This window comes from Elephantulus edwardii, unplaced genomic scaffold, assembly GCF_000299155.1.
Source record: "Elephantulus edwardii isolate Elephantulus edwardi_28Jun2011 unplaced genomic scaffold, EleEdw1.0 scaffold00001, whole genome shotgun sequence".
NCBI classification, from domain to species: Eukaryota; Metazoa; Chordata; class Mammalia; order Macroscelidea; family Macroscelididae; genus Elephantulus; species Elephantulus edwardii.
The window spans coordinates 24,231,094-24,249,068 of record NW_006399751.1 but is presented as its reverse complement, the minus strand read 5'-3'; the positions used below and the strand labels follow the sequence as shown (position 1 = coordinate 24,249,068).

Below are 17,975 nucleotides of genomic sequence, written 5' to 3'. Positions count from 1 at the left end.
CCAGGAATAGATGATATACCAATTGACATATTTCAGCTAACAGTTGCTGCCCTGGATGTGCTCACCAAGTTGTGCCAAGAAATCTGGAGAACGACCATCTGGCCAACTGACTGGAAGAGATCTATATTTATTACCATCCCAAAGAAGGGTGACCCAACAGAGTGTGGAAACTATAGAACAATATCATTGATTTCACATACAAGCAAGATTCTGCTGAAGATAATCCAAAAATGTCTGGAACAACACATCAGCAGAGAACTGCCAGAAGTCCAGGCTGGGTTTAGAAGTGGTCGTGGTACTAGGGCTATTGTAGCTAATGTTAGAGGGATATTGGCTGAAAGCAGTGAGTACCAGAGGAATGTCTATCTGTGCTTCATTGATTATGCAAAGGCGTTTGACTGTGTGGATCATAACAAACTGTGGCTGACTCTGAGAAGAATGGGAATACTAGAACACTTGATCGTGCTAATGAGAAACCTATACTTGGACCAAGAGACAGTCGTCAGAACAGAGCAAGGGAACACTGCATGGTTCAAAATTGGGAAGGGCGTATGCCAGGGATGTGTCCTGTCTCCATACCTTTTCAACCTGTATGCAGAACAGATTATCCGGGAAGCTGGGCTCTATGAGGAGAAACGTGGGGTCAAGATTGGTGGAAGATCTATCAACAATCTGCGTCATACAGATGATACAACCCTGCTTGCTGAAACTGAGGAGGACCTGAAGCGCTTGCTGCAGAGGGTCAAGGACTGCAGCCTCCAATATGCATTGAGGCTCAATGTCAAGAAGACAAAGATTCTCACCATTGGACCAATTGGCAGCATCAGGATGAGTGGTGAAGAGATTGAGACTGTTCACAGCTTCAGTTTGCTTGGCTCCACAGTCAACACTCTTGGCACCAGTAGCCAGGAAATTAAAAGACGTATTACGACGGGAAAGTCTGCTGTTAGGGACCTCTCCAAAGTACTGAGGAGCAATGGTGTCTCTTTGGAGACTAAGGTGCGTCTGATACAGGCCATGGTCTTTGTTATCACTTGTTATGCATCAGAGAGTTGGACTAAGGAGGATAGAAGAAGAACTGATCCTTTGAGCTGTGGTGCTGAAGAAGAGTATTGAGGGTACCATGGACTGCTAGGAAAACAAACAGATTCATCCTGGAAAGGGTCAATCGGCTGCTCCTTGGAGGTGAGGATTCTAAGGCTCTATCTAACATACTTTGGGCATGTTGCAAGGAGGGACCGGTCCTTGGAGAGGGACATCATGCTTGGTAGGGTGAAGGGACAGCACAGAAGGGGAAGGCCCCCTATGAGGTGGACTGATTCAGTGACTGGGTTAATTGGGATGGGTGTATTGGAGACAGTGCAATTGGCACAGGACAGAACAGAGTTTAGGTATGTTGTACACAGGGTCGCTATGAGTCGCAAGCAACTCAATGGCACATAACAACAACAACAACAACACTGTCATGGTGGTCAAGACAGTGTGGTACTGGTATAATGATAGACACATAGATCAATAGAATATAATTGAGAACCCAGAAATCAGCTGATCTACTTATGGTCAACTGATTTTTTACAAGAAGATGTTATCAGTTAAGTGGGAAAACAACAGCCTTTTTAACAAATAGTGTTGGCAAAATTGGAAAGCCATCTACAGAAAACTCAAACGAGATCCACACCTCACACCATGCACAAAAAAACAACTCATAGTTGATCACGGACCCCAGGACTATAAACTGCATTACAGAAAAGCTAGGAACAACACTAGAAGTCCTTTTCCAAAACATAAACAGTCTACCAAGCATCCTGAAAAACCTACAACCACGAGAGGATAGATTAATAGGACCTTCTAAGAACCAAATCCCTATACACATTCAAAAACCTCCCCAGCATGGTAAAAAGGGAAGCCATAAACTGGGAGAAAATATTTGGTGATGGAATGTCTGATGAGGGACTTATATCTAGAATTTATAGAATACTCGAGCACCACAAGATAAACAATCTAATTGCAAAATGGGCACAGGATATGAACAAACACTTCACCAAAGATGACATTCAGATGGCCAACACACACATGAAGAAATGTTCAAATCCCTAGCTCTAAGAGAGATGCATATCAAAACAACTATGAGATATCCTCTCAACCCAGCAATAACAGCAAAATTCAACAGAGCAGCAAAAAACAAATGCTTGTGAGGTTGCGGAGAAACTGGAACCCCTATTCACTGTTGGTGGGAGTGTAATATAGTGCAACCCCTATGGAAGGCAGTATGACTCTTTCTCAAAAAGTTGGAAATAGAAATACCATTTGACCCAGCAATTGTAGTACTATGATTATACCCTAAAGAAACCAGAACTGACACCCAAACATATATATGCACACTCATGTTTATTGCTGCTTTGTTCACAATAACAAAGAGTTAGAAAAAACCCAAGTTAACAACACAGAAATGGCTAGAGAAGGTATGGTATATTCACATAATGGAATTTTATGCAGCACCTAAAAACAAAAAACTCATGACATATTGTACAAATTGGTTGACCATGGAGGACATTATGCTGAGTGAAATATCTCAGTCACAAAAAGACATATACTGCATCATGCCACTGTTATAAAACAGGACTGGGGATAAATAATGTACTCTGCATTGAAATGGACAAGGGAGAGATAAAAAAGGAATATGTAATTAGGTATCATTGGCATCACAAGAGTCCAGAATAAGAGCTGCATAGTAAAGTGGCCTGGGGTGGGGGTGGGGGGACTGTATAACAATGATTATTTTTTCCCAAAAAAAAGCAAAAGGGGGAGGGGAGCCAAGAAGAAAAATATTCAACAATGAATGAATGGAAATCCAAGTTCTCTATAAACTTTCATTAAAATATCAATTTAAAAAACGAGAGAAAATACCATGACTTGGATCAGGTGTAACCTTGTGATATCCTTGCTCTTGAGCACAACATGATTTTAAGCATAGTACTAAATTTCTTCAGCTCAGAGAAATTTTCTGGCTTTCCTTCTCCTCTTTTCCTCCTTGACACCTCTCAGTAACAACTTTCTCTTCTATTTCTCCTATACTTCTTTCTTACTCTCTCCATTTCCTCCTTCTCTTCTTTCCAAGTCCATCGCTTCCATTTTTTGAACTCATTTTATTTCAACAGAAAGATGTTTGCATCTTGGATTAAACTGTAAGAGAATTAATTTTTCTCTTACAGTTTCTGTATCTTTATCTTTTTTATATACTTTTAATAGAATGTTAAATTGATAGTCCAGAATGTTTCTTGAATGTGAGGGAGGCAAATATAGTTTCATCTTGTTCTTGTTGTGTGAAACCATATTGTTTTAGTTAGCATTCTCTTGTACATCTCTCAAAAATATTAACTAAAACATTCAGAAAAACTGTTTTATTCTCTCAGTGATCTCTATTTTCTTGATAAATTACTTTTTAAAGCAACCATCTTTGCTATCTGTTGTTATTGGTCCTTCCCCAAACATCTGGTTATAACAGATTATCTGCTCTCATTTAGGAAAGACTAAGTTGATGACTTCAAGTAGCACCTGTGTGTTTCTTCTGCTGTTGACTAGATTGTTCTTTCTAGATGGATATTACTCTGACACAAGAATTTTATATGTAAGTGGAAAAGTCCTACTTATAGGTTGTTGTTGTTGTTATGTGCTATTGAGTCGCTTGCGACTCATAGTGACCCTATGTACAACAGCTCTAAACTCTGCTCTGTCCTGTGCCAATCTCATTGCCTCTGACAAACTCATCCCAATTGCCCCAGTCACTGAATCAATCCATCCCCCAGAGGGCCTTCCCCTCCTGCACCTGCCCTCCACCCTCCCAAGCATGATGTCCCTCTCCAAGGACCGGTCTCTCCTTACAAAATGACCAAAGTATGTCAGATGAAGGCTCAGAATCCTTGCCTCCAAGGAGCAGCCCGGTTTAACCCTCTCCAGGATGAATTTGTTTGCTTTCCTATAAGTCCATGGTACCTTAAACACTCTTCTCCAACACCAAAGCTCAAAAGCATCAATTCTCCTTCTATCCTCCTTGGTCATTGTCCAGCTCTCTGATGCATAACAAGTGATTGTAAAGACCATGGCCTGTACCAGACACACCTTTGTCTCCAGAGACACACCATTGCTCTTGAGTACTTTAGAGAGGTCCCTAACAGCAGACTTTCCCATGGTAATACGTCTTTTCATTTCCTGGATGCTGGTGCCAAGAGTGTTGATTGTGGAGCCAAGCAAACTAAAGCTGTGAACAATCTCAATCTCTTCACCATCCATCCTGATGCTGCCGATTGGCCCAGTGGTGAGAATCTTTGGCTTCTTGATGTTGAGGTTTAATTCCTATTGAAGGCTGCAGTCCCTGACCCTCAGCAGCAAGCGCTTCAGGTCCTCCTCAGTTTCAGCAAGCAGTGTTGTGTCATCTGCCTAACGCAGATTATTTGTGGATCTTCCACCAATCCTGATGCCACATTTCTCCTCATAGAGCCCAGCTTCCCAGATGATCTGTTCTGCATACAGGTTGAAAAGGTATGGAGACAGGACATATCCCTGGCATACGCCCTTCCCAATTTTGAGCCATGTCGTGTTTCCTTGCTCTGTTCTGACAACTGCCTCTTGGTTCAAGTATAAGTTTCGCATTAGCATGATCAAGTGTTCTGGGATTCCCATTCTTCTCAGAGTCAGCCAGTTTGTTATGATCCACACAGTCAAACGCCTTTGCATAATCAATGAAGAGCACAGATAGACATTCCTCTGGTACTTGCTGCTTTCAGCCAATATCCATCTAACATCAGCTACAATATCCCTAGTACCTCGACCCCTTCTAAACCCAGCCTGGACTTCTGGCAGTTTTCTGCTGATGTGTTGTTCCAGTCATTTTTGGATTATCTTCAGCAGAATCTTGCTTGTATGTGAAATCAATGATATTGTTCTATAGTTTCCACACTCTGTTGGGTCACCTTCCTTTGGAATGGGAACAAATATAGATCTCTTCCAGTCAGTTGGCCAAGTGGTTGTTCTCCAGAATTCTTGACACAACTTGGTGAGCACATCCAGGGCAGCAGCTGTTAGCTGAAATACGTCAGTTGGTATACCATCTATTCCTGGGGCCTTATTTTTTGCTATTTGTTTATTTTATATTTTATTTATTATATATTTATTTTTTGCTCATATGTTGTTTCGTTAAATTTTTCTGGGTCTGCCAATTCCTTTCGATACAATGACTCACTATATTCTTTCCGTCTTCTTTTGATACCTCCTGGGTCATTTAATATTCTGCTTACTTAAAGCATCCTTGATTATAGCAGCTCGAGGTTTGAAATTGTTCTTCAGTTCCTTGAGCTTAAGAAATGCTGAGTGAGTTCAGCCCTTTTGGTTTTCTGACTCCAACTCCTTGCACATTTCATTGTAATATTTTACTTATAGGTAAATTTTTAAAAAGAGAGAGAGAGATGTGGGCAAAGAGAGCAGAAAGACAATCAGGGTTTCACTTCTAATGTCAGAACAGAAAGGCTTTGTTCTGAGGTATCCACACCCTCTCTAACAACACTGGCCCTTTCTAGAGTGACTGCCAGCTTCTTTAGTTGTTCATTTTGAAAAGTCACCTTAGTCAATTGTGTTGCACAAGTGCTCTGCATAAATTGGAAGGAGAAGCTGTTTTACATCAATTCTTCTGCCCATTTATTTCTTTGCTCTCCATAATTGCCAGCAGGAGCTACTCCAGGAAGTGTGGCTCACACCTTTGCTGCAGCTTTTTGTGCTAGGTCTTACATGTTATTAAGTCCCTTCTGCTTCTTTTATGACAGAAATTTGTCTTTGAGTTAGTTGCTGCTGACTCCACTATACCATGTTCTCCTAAGAACAAACTGAAGTTGTGTTGTTTTTAAGAAACCTGATTCTTTTCTCGTCCTTTCAGTGGGATATGGAGGGAAAATTACTGATAGGCATATGTGCACCATTGGACATCTTTGCAACTTAAATCTGATATAAATTGTCTCCCTCTTTTACTGACCTTTCTTTCCTCTTCTGCAGTTAGGGTTCTACGGGCCTAGGAAATACTCTCAGATTTTAAAAAGTAGCACAAATAGTTTTATTTTTTCTTTTCAAAGAAGTTATTTATAATATGCACAATAGGAGCTTCAGCTATTATCATTGTCATAACTGCATATGTGACCTGAGGACAGCCACCTTCTAAAACAATTTGAACGTAATTACTGCAGACACTTTACAGGGCCCTGTTCTGCCTGGAAAATGCAATAAGGAAAATGTTCAAATGGCAAAATTTGTACGAACTCACTCAGAGGTCAGGGTGAAGAACGTGAGAAAAAGCACTTACTTGTACCTTGATCTCCTGTTTGTCCATTCTTTAGATAAAACACTTGCTCCCTTTTGGACTTGGAAAATGTAAACAAGTCCCCATAAAAGGGAGAAAAATTCATTTAACTTTTAAAGTATGACTAAATTAGCCACTTTAGACTTGTCTGTGATGGATGTATATGAGCTGTAATGAGGTTGTTCTTGAATCTTTTTCTTGTAAAATAAAGATATCCCAGAAAGATCATTCTGAAAATAAGATCAAGAGGGGAAGGGAGGGATATTATAAAAAAGGAACAATGGTTAACTTCCATTATAAATAGTATTATGTGTAAAGAAAAAGTTAAAAGTCAGTGGTGGCTGAAATTATCCTCAATCAATCATAATAAATATATTAAACTAAATAATTTGTATAGTATTGCATTATTTGCTAGTATGCCACTGTCTTTATGCAAATATAGTTTTTCTTTTCATCCTTTTTAGAGTTCTGGGATAGGGAAACAATATCCAGAGATACATAGGAAGTGTATTCAAGCTTAAGTTCTAATATATTTGGTTTTCGGAAAACCAAAGTCCTCATTGGAAGTCTAATAGGATTTTGATTGTTGAAAAAGCTGAAATATAATTTGAGTTCTTTTCAGTCAATGAAACCAGACATGTGGCTTTTTTCTGAGGAAGAGTCCAGATGAAAGTAGATTAGAACAGCCAGATGAGCATAGGAAACTGTAATTCACCCCTGGGACTGACAAAGAGAACTGGGGAACTTGGCTGGGCTGTCCTTCAAGACTTGCCAAAGATCGAGCTTACATGATCTCAAGTCATAGCCCCGATAGTCATGAGACTTAGCTGTGACTAGACCACCATATAATCAGGTTGCAGGAGCCCCAGGGCCAATCTTGAAAATTCTTCAAATCGGCAGTTAGGCATGTATCCCAATCATGGTCTTGTCCTCATTTCTGTTATCCCACCTGCAACAGTGATGAATTCCAATTGCCACCAGTTATGACCTGGTAAAGATTTTATCTTCAAATCACATAAGTGAAAGCATGATATAATTTAGCAGAACTCTTTCCACACCATGCTGATTGAAAAAATCATCCTTATTCTGTAACCTAAGGGTGTAAACATCACACCAAACTCCAAACTGGAATTCATTGCTGCTGAATCAGACCTGATTCAGAGCTGATCCTCTATGGGTTTCCAAGGCTGGACATTGCTTGTGAGGTGATGGCTTGTCTTTCTCCTGTGAGCAGCTGCTGGATTCAGTCTGCCTGAGCGGAGAGGCTCTTGAGTTAGCAGTGCAACTGCTGCACAGAGGATGAAAGAATGAAGTGGAATTCTCATTGACATGATACAGCAGATATGAAATGCACAAGTTAGTTGACCTTAATTTGTTTTTTTAAGACATCTAGCAAGAGGCTCTCAAAGCCTAGTGGCCAGAAGCTGCTCTGTAATCCCAAAGGCACACAGTTTGAGGCCACCAGCTGTTCCATGGGCGGATTCCTCCTGTGCAATTAACAGCCTCTGAAAACTCACCAGAAGGTTAGTAATGGGTCATTTCCAACTTGATGGTCCACAACAACAAGTGACTTACTGGTAAGTGGTGATGCCAATCCAAGGAAACAGGATTCAAGTCTACCAGTAGCTCTGGGCGACAACAATGGGCAACCTCCTCCTGTGTGATTTGCTGCCTCTGAAAACTTGCTGGAGGGTCAACTGCGAATTGGTTCATGTACTTCTCTTCTCCTACATCTATAGCTATAACCTTTATTCAATATCATTCTACTTACAAATCATCTCTTCAGCAAAAAGCCAAAACATGACAGCCCATTCATTGGTGCCTCTGTGGTACTGTGGTCAGCATGTTATAGATGCCAGCATTTAAGAATCTGGAGATTTCACACAAAATTCCAAATTTATCTTGAAAAATTAAAAGTGGGTCTATATCCCTATATGGCACTTCAAGTTGCCTGCATCTGTCCCTTTCTCAGATACATGGTCTCCAGCTTTCCATAGTCCCAATCAAATCCTATTACCTCACCAACAGGGCTCCCAGTACCATGTGCCACTTAGCTCAGCTCTTGCTGTTTTTGTCTCACAGTAAATAGGTAATTTCTTCTTGTATCCTTGTTTTTCAATTTTTAAAAAGGAGTGGCAGCTGAGATAATGAAAAATTTACTCCAGGAAGCCATGTGTCTCAAGAAATGTAAGAGTAAACCTATTTCTTTGTGAAAATGAACTTATTAACTGTTTAGTATGTGAAGGATATCTAACTTAAGAATCACAGTAAGACGCCTGTGTGGAAGAGAGAGAAGCACAAAACAATGTACTGAACTTGTCTGTTAATAAGAAGAAAGCTAATGATCCTTTGATGTAATGCAATAGCTTAGTAAATATTAGACTATTTTCTTGCACTAGTCTACTTCATTAGTTTATAATATCTAGGTATTTTGCACTCTGGTGTCGAGTGAGTAGATAATTGTGCTGATAACCTAAAGATGTGTTCTCTGAATCCAGCTGTTGAGATAGAAAGATGGGCAATCTCCTCCCGTGCGATTTAGACTCTTGGCAACCTGCCAGAGGGTCAGCTTTGAGTCACTTCTGATATGACAGCAATGGATGCGTGAAAAGGTATTTATCTGTGCCCATTTAGACACATAGAAGCTCTGGTGACACAATTGCTAAGGCTCTTGGGTGCTAAATGTCAAAACTTTTGTGGCTCAAATTCACCAGCAGCTCTTAGGAATATAGATGTGACAGTTTGCTTCTAAAAGAATACAGCTTTGTGGGGGCAGTTCTTCTCTGTAATATGGGAACACCATCAGCTAGAATTTACTTGGTAACAATGGATTTTATTTCAAAACACACCCAGACAGAGAGACACAAATCACCTCTCTACCTGAGGCCTAGGGCAATAAAGGGCAAAAGCTGTCTAGACAGCAGCTTAGCTGCCTCTCACCACCCTCATCTTCCTGCTCTGAGCAGCCTGCAAAGATAAGGGCAACAGCTATTAAAAAAAATCCCATTAACTTTCTGACTCCATCTCCTTCCATTTCACAAGGCCTCTCTTTCTCTCTAGGCCGAGCCTGGCAATATGCCTGTACTAGGAGCTGAAAATACGATTCTACTGAACCACAGGCCTTCGGTTACAGCTGTAAACACTCAGAGCAGATCTCCACCCCCAGGCAGACCCTGTGGGAGAGAGCAGATGACCCCTTCTAGACGGCAGCCAAACATAACAGAGGCCTCTCCCGTCTGCTCAAAAGCGACAGGACAAAAGTTCACAAGCTCCCAGTTTTGGGGGTGAGGGCAATGAGTCTTTAAGCAACTACACGTCATAACTGCTTTGCCAGGACCATCAGAGAGGGGTCAGAGATCAAGACTTTAGTAATGTGTTCTCTCTGGAGGATGAGCATGTCTCTATCCTGCAAAGGAGGCTCGTTACCTACACCCCACCTCTAGTAATCGTACCTCAGGAAGTACTCTTCTAGTTCATGTGTCTTATTTTCTTTAATGCAGTCAGCAAAGCTTCAGGATAGGTAGATTGACCTTTATAGGATTATCTCCAGTTTAAAGAGAAAACTAAACATGGATTTTAAATTAACTTCTTCAAGGTAAAAGAAAGAGTAATGGACTGCGTATACACACTACCCTTTCATCCAGGCCACTACAATCTACAAATATGAATTGAGAGGTAACACTGAAAAACGTGAATTATGAAACTGTAGCTTTAAAAGAGGCAGAAGGAAACCCCCCCCCCACCCCCCGTTAATTGAAAACAAATGTTCTGTAACAAATGCAGTTTTAAATAAGGAATACAATTCAGGCAAAAAGAAATCAAGATTTTAAAAATATTTTTATATAGAAATATTTTTACAAAGATTTTACAACATAGAAAATCATGTCATACTGTAGAAAGAAGGAAAAGATTAAAAACTTCAAGGACAAAGAAAAGTGCTCACAGCAACGTATTGCATTGCAGTCTCCGTGAAAGTGCATAAACAGTTAAGGCAAATTACCACATGGGTCCTGACAGACATGTTGCAAAATGACTTGCAAAACAGTTTTTAAAAAATACATACAAAAGGCTTTTCCTCCCCAACCCCTCCATTCTTCTCAAAAACTTTTGAAAGGAATACATTTACAAACGTTCTTGCTCTAAAACTGTGTAAAAGTAACTCCTGGGTACAAAAGAGTAAAAATGCACTGCATGTTAAAAGTTTATCAAATGATCCCTAAAACTTTTCCTAATGTGGGCGTGCTTTCTACATTGAACTTTCCAGGTTTAAAACTCCCTACTCCTACTTTTCTAAGAAGGAGTAAACCTTTCATGATGGTGGCAGGAACTGAATTCAGATTTCATTCTTCTGTGTGACTTCTAGCTTCTAGTGTCAAACTGTTAGCATGTGGTATCTGAAAACTACTGACATCTTTAAGTTCTTATATACCCACTATATTATAAACCTACTTGCCAGCTCGGCGTCTACCTGCAGCTTTACATATAGCCATTTGGTGAAGTGCTACATATGCTCATTAAAATACTGCGCTATATGGCAAAGATATGAAGGTGCTCCCCCAAGTTGTCATAAACTCTATTAGAGAATTCTAGGTGTTTAGTTTTCCATACACATCTAAACTCTGAAGATCAACAGGATCCAGAGGCATAATACTGGTTAACATCAGTCAGTATACTTGGAGCAGAATTTTTTATAATATATATGAGAATAAAATACCAAAAAAATAAACTGACTTGAGGAAGAGTGAGTTTAGGGAAAGGTGACATCTGGATTCTGGTACATATAATATGTGTCGAAGAGTACCTTAACTCACATGACTAACCACTCTTATGTAAAAAATTTTATCTGCTCAGAAGAAATTGAGAAACTCAGTGTTAACATTTTAGTTCTGAAACATAAACTGAGATTTTCTTGTTCTTGTTCTCCACGATCCCCCTTCCAAAAAAATCAATGTAAGGAAATTAACCAGTGTGTTTCTGCTGACTTCAGTTTCTTGAATAGCTTTTAGCCCCCAAGGCATAGCTGTGGCAAAATGAGAGAGAAACACCCAACAAATTATAGCAACTTGAAGTAAAAAATGAACACATGTGCTCTATATAATCCAGTAACAGGGAGAGCAACAGTTGAAACTGTCTTACAAAAAAGGTACATCAGTTTGATTTCTATCCCTGACTTCTTTTTCATCAAGACCACAAGCAAAGAGCCGGCTGCCCAGTGTTTTTTGGGCATATCGGAAATACATTATGTGGCCCATTGCCACAAAGGAGACCGAAATCAATACAAGCAAGCCAAAAGCTTCAGGATTCGGAGCCAGGATCACCATGATGAAATGCAGAAGGTCAAGAAGGTAGTTCATGGAGTTCTGGACACCATTAATAATGCCTCTTTCAGATTCAATTACGTTCTCTTGGAGCAGCTGTGTCACAGTTAAATCAAAAGACCAAAGACCTGTTGAGAAGAGATTTTAAAAGGATTGAATGTTAATTTATAATCATGTATTTGAGCTTTTAGACACAAATATGTTGAATTACGCAAAATACACACTTTGCATACTTTTAATCTTAGCCTTGCATAGAGAATTAACTTTTCTTTCATTTCTAAATTCTGGGTTATTAATGGCTTTAAGAAAGGATTTTTACACTCTAATCGGTAATTTTTTCATTCCACTTTCCTGTGATTATTTATACTTCTAAAGAGAATTCTAAAATCACAAGCAGAATAAGTCCTTTTGTAAGTCTAGTATTTTGAAAGCTTAAAATGAAAGAACTAATAATAGGTTCTTCTGATCAATGTGTAAAGAAACTTTAAACTATTATTACATTTACTGCGTGGGTTCTAAAACCTCTATAATAAAGCTGTCTTGCTTCAATATTAATGGCTTTGATAAATTAGTGAGCTTGCTTTGTATCACAAGATAAATTTGGTTTCATTTCCAGAAAGAATGAGCCCAGAGGTAATCCATCATCAGAATTCTATTAATGATTACTTAAATTTTGCTTTGTAAGAACTTTGTTAGAACTTCCAGAGCTATAAAATTCATTTGTGTGGCAAAAAATATATATACTACATTTGACTTATAGTATCTCTTTGAAGGTTTTTTTCCTAACGACTACTAACATTTATTAAAACCAAAACCATCTTTTTTGCCTCATCCCTCATATCATAGAAATAGTCTGGTAATTATAGTTTATTCAGTAAAGGTATAGTAATATAGTCTCTAAACTGGTAAATGGTAGTATAATTATCATAACAGTATTTTTTAATAAAACAATGAATTAAATAAAAGTAATATCTAAGATGTCCATATATAAAGCCTTTACAATTCCCTAGAAAGGCTTTAATAAAATATACACACAAAAGTATAGTTCATTGAATTTAAAATAAATTTCATAATTAAAAGCTAGATTATAAATAAATATATTTTGCTTAAATAAACATTCAAAGGACTAAAGTAGATCACTTATTAATGAATTCTTTGTACCCACAAGCAAGAAGCCAAGGGAGCCCCGGTGGCCTATTGTCGTCAGTGTATACCATCAAGTTGGAACAAACCCTTAGTCAACTCCAACCCTCTGGGGAGTTTTCAGAGGCAGTAAATCACATGAGAGAAGTACATATTTCACCCATGGACCAGCTGGTAGATTTGAACCATGTGCCTTTGGATTGGCAGCACAACCCATTACAACTAAACCACCAGAATGGGAAGAAATTATGCTGGCAACTCAAAGATGGGTGGTTCTAATTTACCAGTAGTTCTGTAGGAGAAAGACAGGACTTCTCCTCATGCGCGAATTATTGCTTCCCACCAAAAACTAGCTGGACGGTCAGTTATGAGTTGGTTCTGATTCCATGGCAATGTGTTTGAGGTTTTGACAAGCAAGCATGACATTTTAGTTAATTAATATATGAAAAGATATTTTCTTACCAATTCTAGCAGCAATGACACCAGCAAACAGCAGAATGACAGAGATTATGGGCACAGAATTAGGACTCATCTCTAGATCAATATTAGTAAGACTAGATCCATTTGACATTTGCATTTCAGTTGTAAAGCCAGTTTCAGGTATCTTTGTAGGTGCAATTGTAGGCAGTGGCTCTGTCTGAATGAACCTAGTACGGATATCTTCAAAAGGAGAAACAGACAAGTCCAAGGGGCTTCCAGGCACGAACACAGAGATCACACACAAAATCAAACAGGAAAACTGTGCAAATCCTGAGATTAGACCAGTCCGGATCAGTCCACATTTTTGGCGGAGCCAGGTAAAAGCCACAGTTCCCATTATTCCAGTAATGGCTGAGGCTCCCATTAATATGCTGAGGATAGAGCCACTCAGTCCCTGAGTATAGGCGTACCCTGTAGTGATGCAGTCGAAGCCCAGGACAGTCATATAGAGGAAAGCAAGGCCCATGCCGGCCAGAAACACTGGCTGGTTGTAATAGGAGACCCATCCATCTCTAAAAGTGCGGAAGGGTTCAGCCATCTGGGAGGCACAGCTGGGTTCCTGCTCTTGTTCAAGCTCAAGGACATTAGGCTCTTTTTCACCCATTAGATGAGTTCCTTCCATGGGTTTTGGCTCAGGATCTGTTAATAAAGAGACAACATCATTTTGGGAAGTCTGGGAGACATTAAAAAAAATAAACATATCATCTTACTTGGCTTTTTTTTTCTTCTCCCCCCCCCCCCATTCTGCCTTCGCTTTCACTAATAATCTGAGAATTCCAGTTATGGCGCAGCCTCCAAGTAACGTTTATGTTGATAAACATAATACAATTAATTTAGATTCTCTCTCTCCCACCCCTTCATCCTTCCTCTCTCCTTCTCTTTTGGAGATTATACTCCCATCAAAAGTAATTAAGAGGAAAATCTACCAGGCAAAATATGAAAACTGCTATGTCTAGGAAAACACAGTCTCTTATTTTCATTTGCCTGGAAGCTCAATTTCCTTATCTCTCCTTAGGAAATGTCCACCTTCATATCTTCATAATCCTTTATGGTTTTACAAATAGTCAAAATAATGGCCATGGAGTTGCTCCTTTACAGAATCCTGGGAATTCTCTTGGTCTCTTTTTCAACTCTTCTTCCTACTATGGCTACTCTTTCTCCTGCTAGCCTCCAACCAGCACCCCCTCTGTGGATAGAGCAAACATTAATGAAAAGTTAGGGTCTCATTTCAGTCCCTTCAGGTTCACCTCGGGCTGTTCATATACTTTGAGTCTGGGAGTTGCCTCACTCACCACAGTGATTTATTTAGCCTGACAGAGGCCTTCCGTGGTAATATAACCTAGCGCAAACGGAAAATAACTTTGTTCTTTATCAGCATTTGAAAGCCTGAATGTCCAAATGAAAGGAATGTCCATCTTGCTGACTTTACCTTTCTGGAAATTCAGCTGTTTCAATTCCGTTTCTTCTACTTTAAGAGCAGCTTTCACAGCTAGAGCAGGGGTTTTCTGGTAAACCTTCCACAGCAGAAAATACTCCACACACATAGACACCAGATTCCATCCCGAAATGAAACCGCAGCCAATGACTGGGGAGCCAAATGTCATAATCTGGCCAACAGCCATGGGAGCCAAGACGTTGGTTAACTGGTCAATTCTGCGTATTGTAGCATTCATATCTAGAAAGGCAGGTGAAAGCAGCAAGTAAGCATGCAAACCTACCCAAGGCAGAATCTGCTCCACTTATATCAATCACTTCAAGACAAAAACTAAAAGGACATATTATTGCTATGTAAATTCCTAAAAGTACTCTCGAGGTGAACCATTTATTTCTAAGAAAATAATTTGTTTCAATCAAGTGACAGGAAGTTTGTCTTAAAATTCATTATTTCCTTGAGATTTTAATTAACCAACTCTAAAATGAATACTAACCACTCTATACATGTTAATTTATTACAAATCATCATTATAACAAATATTCCTTGAATGCTCACTAAAGTTAGCAATGTTCCTTCATTAAGAACAGCAAAAAAATTTCTGTTTTCATGGAATTTACTTTCTAGTAGGAACAGAAAGATAAATGAATCTTCAAGCACAAGATATGCAAGGCAGATGTTCAAGTAAATGCTACAGAAAAAAAATTAAATATAAAAGGAAAATAACAAGAATAAAAAAAATACGAAGGGGAGGGTTTTGTTTTAAAGTGCAGGAAAGGACTTACTGGGAAATAAGGCATCAGAGCAAAACTGGCATTGAATGAGGTGAAAGAGCAAGTGAGCGGCTATTAACAAAAGAGAATTCTAGACCAAGGAAAAGGAAAAGCCCTGGGCAGGAAAGGCATTCCCGGAATGTTTTAAGAACAGCAAGCTGACCAGCACGGTTAAAAATTACTAAAAGAGAGAGACGAAGGAAGTGATGAAATCAGAATAGAAAAGGTAGCACAATCCTATAGAGTCTGTATGTCAGGACTACAGCTTCCACACAAAATGATACAGGAAGTCTTTTGAAGGTCTTCAACAGTTGTTGTTATGCCATCAAGTCAGAACAAACCAAGAGTTGACCCTCCAGTGGGTTTTCAGAGGCAGAGAATCACACCAGAGAAAATTGTCCATCTTTCTCCCATAGAGCAGCTGGTGGATTTGAACATTGAAACTGATGCCTTTGGAAATGCAGCACAGCTTCTTGCCACTAGGCCACCAGAGCTCCCTGTCTTCAACAGAGAGGTAATATAGTCTGGCTTATAATGTAAAAGACTCATATTAGTTGCTGTGCTCAGAAAAGATTGTGGGTGGGGGGAAGGGATGCAGACAGTAACAGAGACAAGGAGATAGAAGGGATATGAATAGGAACAATAAACTTTAAAAAAGCCAAGGTTATACTTGAAAGGTAAAATGAAGTGAGCTTGGTAACACATTAGATATTGGATGTGACAGAAAGACAAGAACCCAGGATGATTTTTTTAATGGCCTGCTAGAAATTAAGAAGTCATAAAAATAGGTAGCTATTGTGATCCTGGAAGACAGAGGAGCAGGGGCCAGTGTCTGGAATTGTTGGGTTGGTGAAGGTCTGGCGGCCTAGTGGTAAGGAATTGTGCTGTCAAACCAAAGACATGTAGTTTGAATCCACTAACTGCTCTGTGAAAGAAAGATGGGCAATCTCCTACCACGTGATTTTACTGCCTCTGGAAAATTGCTGGAGGGTCAGTTATAAGCCAGTTCTGACTCAATGGTATACAACAACATGGGTTAGTTGCTAGAGGTGATCAATGAAGGAACGAGTGTGAGAGTGTGAAGGGAAGATGTCTGAGGAATGAGCCCAAGAAGTGGCTCAGAGAGTTCAGAAAGGGGAGGCAGAACTAGCAAAAGATGAAGGACAGATGAGTGGGTTGTTCTAGAAGCTAAGTGAGGTTTGTCTCAGAAAGGAGGGAATACAGCTGATTCACTCTGGCATGTACTCACAGTAGATCAAGAGAGATAAGTACTGAAAGGACCACGACATGTGGTCACATGGCAGATATCAGGACAATGCAGTTTGGTAAAATGGCAAGAGCAAATGCCTGATTAAACTTAGTTTAAGATACCAAGTACATAACTCCATGAAGCACCATTTATATCCTATTTTAAGTGAGTGGCACTTGCTAAAGCATTAAGTTAATGTTTCTTCCTGAGTTTAAGAAAAGCTATTCTCTAACTAGGGAAAAGTGTTGTTGAGTGAGCATAAATAGTCCTTTTTAATTAGTTTGGCTAAACATGAGAACAAAAAGTGAGGAAGTAGACATGGCAGTGCAAGAAAGATGGATATTTTCTAAATGGCAGAATTATAAGTTTATATAGGCTTAACAGAAGATGGAAGACATGAGGAGGAGGAAAAACATCTCAATCTACTATACAAGTGGAAGAACTGTCTTTAAATAGGAGTAAAATCAACATGGCAACCATCACAAAAATACAGGCAACAGTCACAAGAGTATCTGGTTTCAGCTCCAGGAAGGAGAAAAGACATGATGGTAGGAACACATGGACGTAATCTCATCTCCTCAACTCCCATAAAATAGAAGGCTATGTCAGCAGTGAAGAGTGAAGATGAGGGAAGAGGTACTGAATCTATGAGGAAAGCGAAGCGTAGACACAGTCATCCAGCAAGGTAAGAAAAGGAAAGGACCTGGGAAAATTGTTTAATCATCTGGCAACATAATAATGCCAACTGGAACCTAGAGATCACAAACTATATATGAAATCAGTGAGCAGGGATCTATCTTTTTCTCCTGTCATGCTCAACTGTGAAGTGCTGGATTTACCTACAGTATGAAAACAAAAGCAGAGTAGGCAAGTGAGTTAAGGGTAACACACTCACCAAGTCAAAACCACTGCCACTCCCCGTTTTCCAAGGCTGTAAATCTTAATGGGAAGAGACTGCCTCATCTCTGTCTCATGAAGCAGGAAGTAGATTTAAACAGCCACCCTGCCTAACCCTTAACCTACAACTTCCCCAGAGCTCCCAAGGGTACATGCTAGCAGAGGATTATGATGATCAACCTTGGAATTGAAGCAGGAAAAGGAAGAGAAACAAAAGAAGGGTCTACAAACAGGGAACAAAGTACTTTGGCAATCTCCTCCTGTGTTATTAACAATTTGCCGCAAATGATGGTAATACATAGAAGAGGGGAGAGGGGGGAGGAGGGGAGGGCTTCCCAAG

General features: G+C 39.6%; 1 protein-coding gene across 1 annotated transcript in view; it reads right to left on the bottom strand.

Moving 5' to 3' along the window:
- Positions 1-11,367: 11,367 nt before the first annotated feature.
- Positions 11,368-17,975, bottom strand: part of SLC40A1 (solute carrier family 40 (iron-regulated transporter), member 1) — a 29,438-nt gene continuing 22,830 nt past the window's right edge. The window contains exons 6-8 of the mRNA XM_006878763.1: positions 14,714-14,959; positions 13,267-13,923; positions 11,368-11,789 (exon numbers count right to left, since the gene is read on the bottom strand). Of these exons, the coding sequence (XP_006878825.1) occupies positions 11,476-11,789; positions 13,267-13,923; positions 14,714-14,959 (1,217 nt within the window). The 3' untranslated portion in view covers positions 11,368-11,475. The remainder of the gene's footprint in view (positions 11,790-13,266; positions 13,924-14,713; positions 14,960-17,975) is intronic.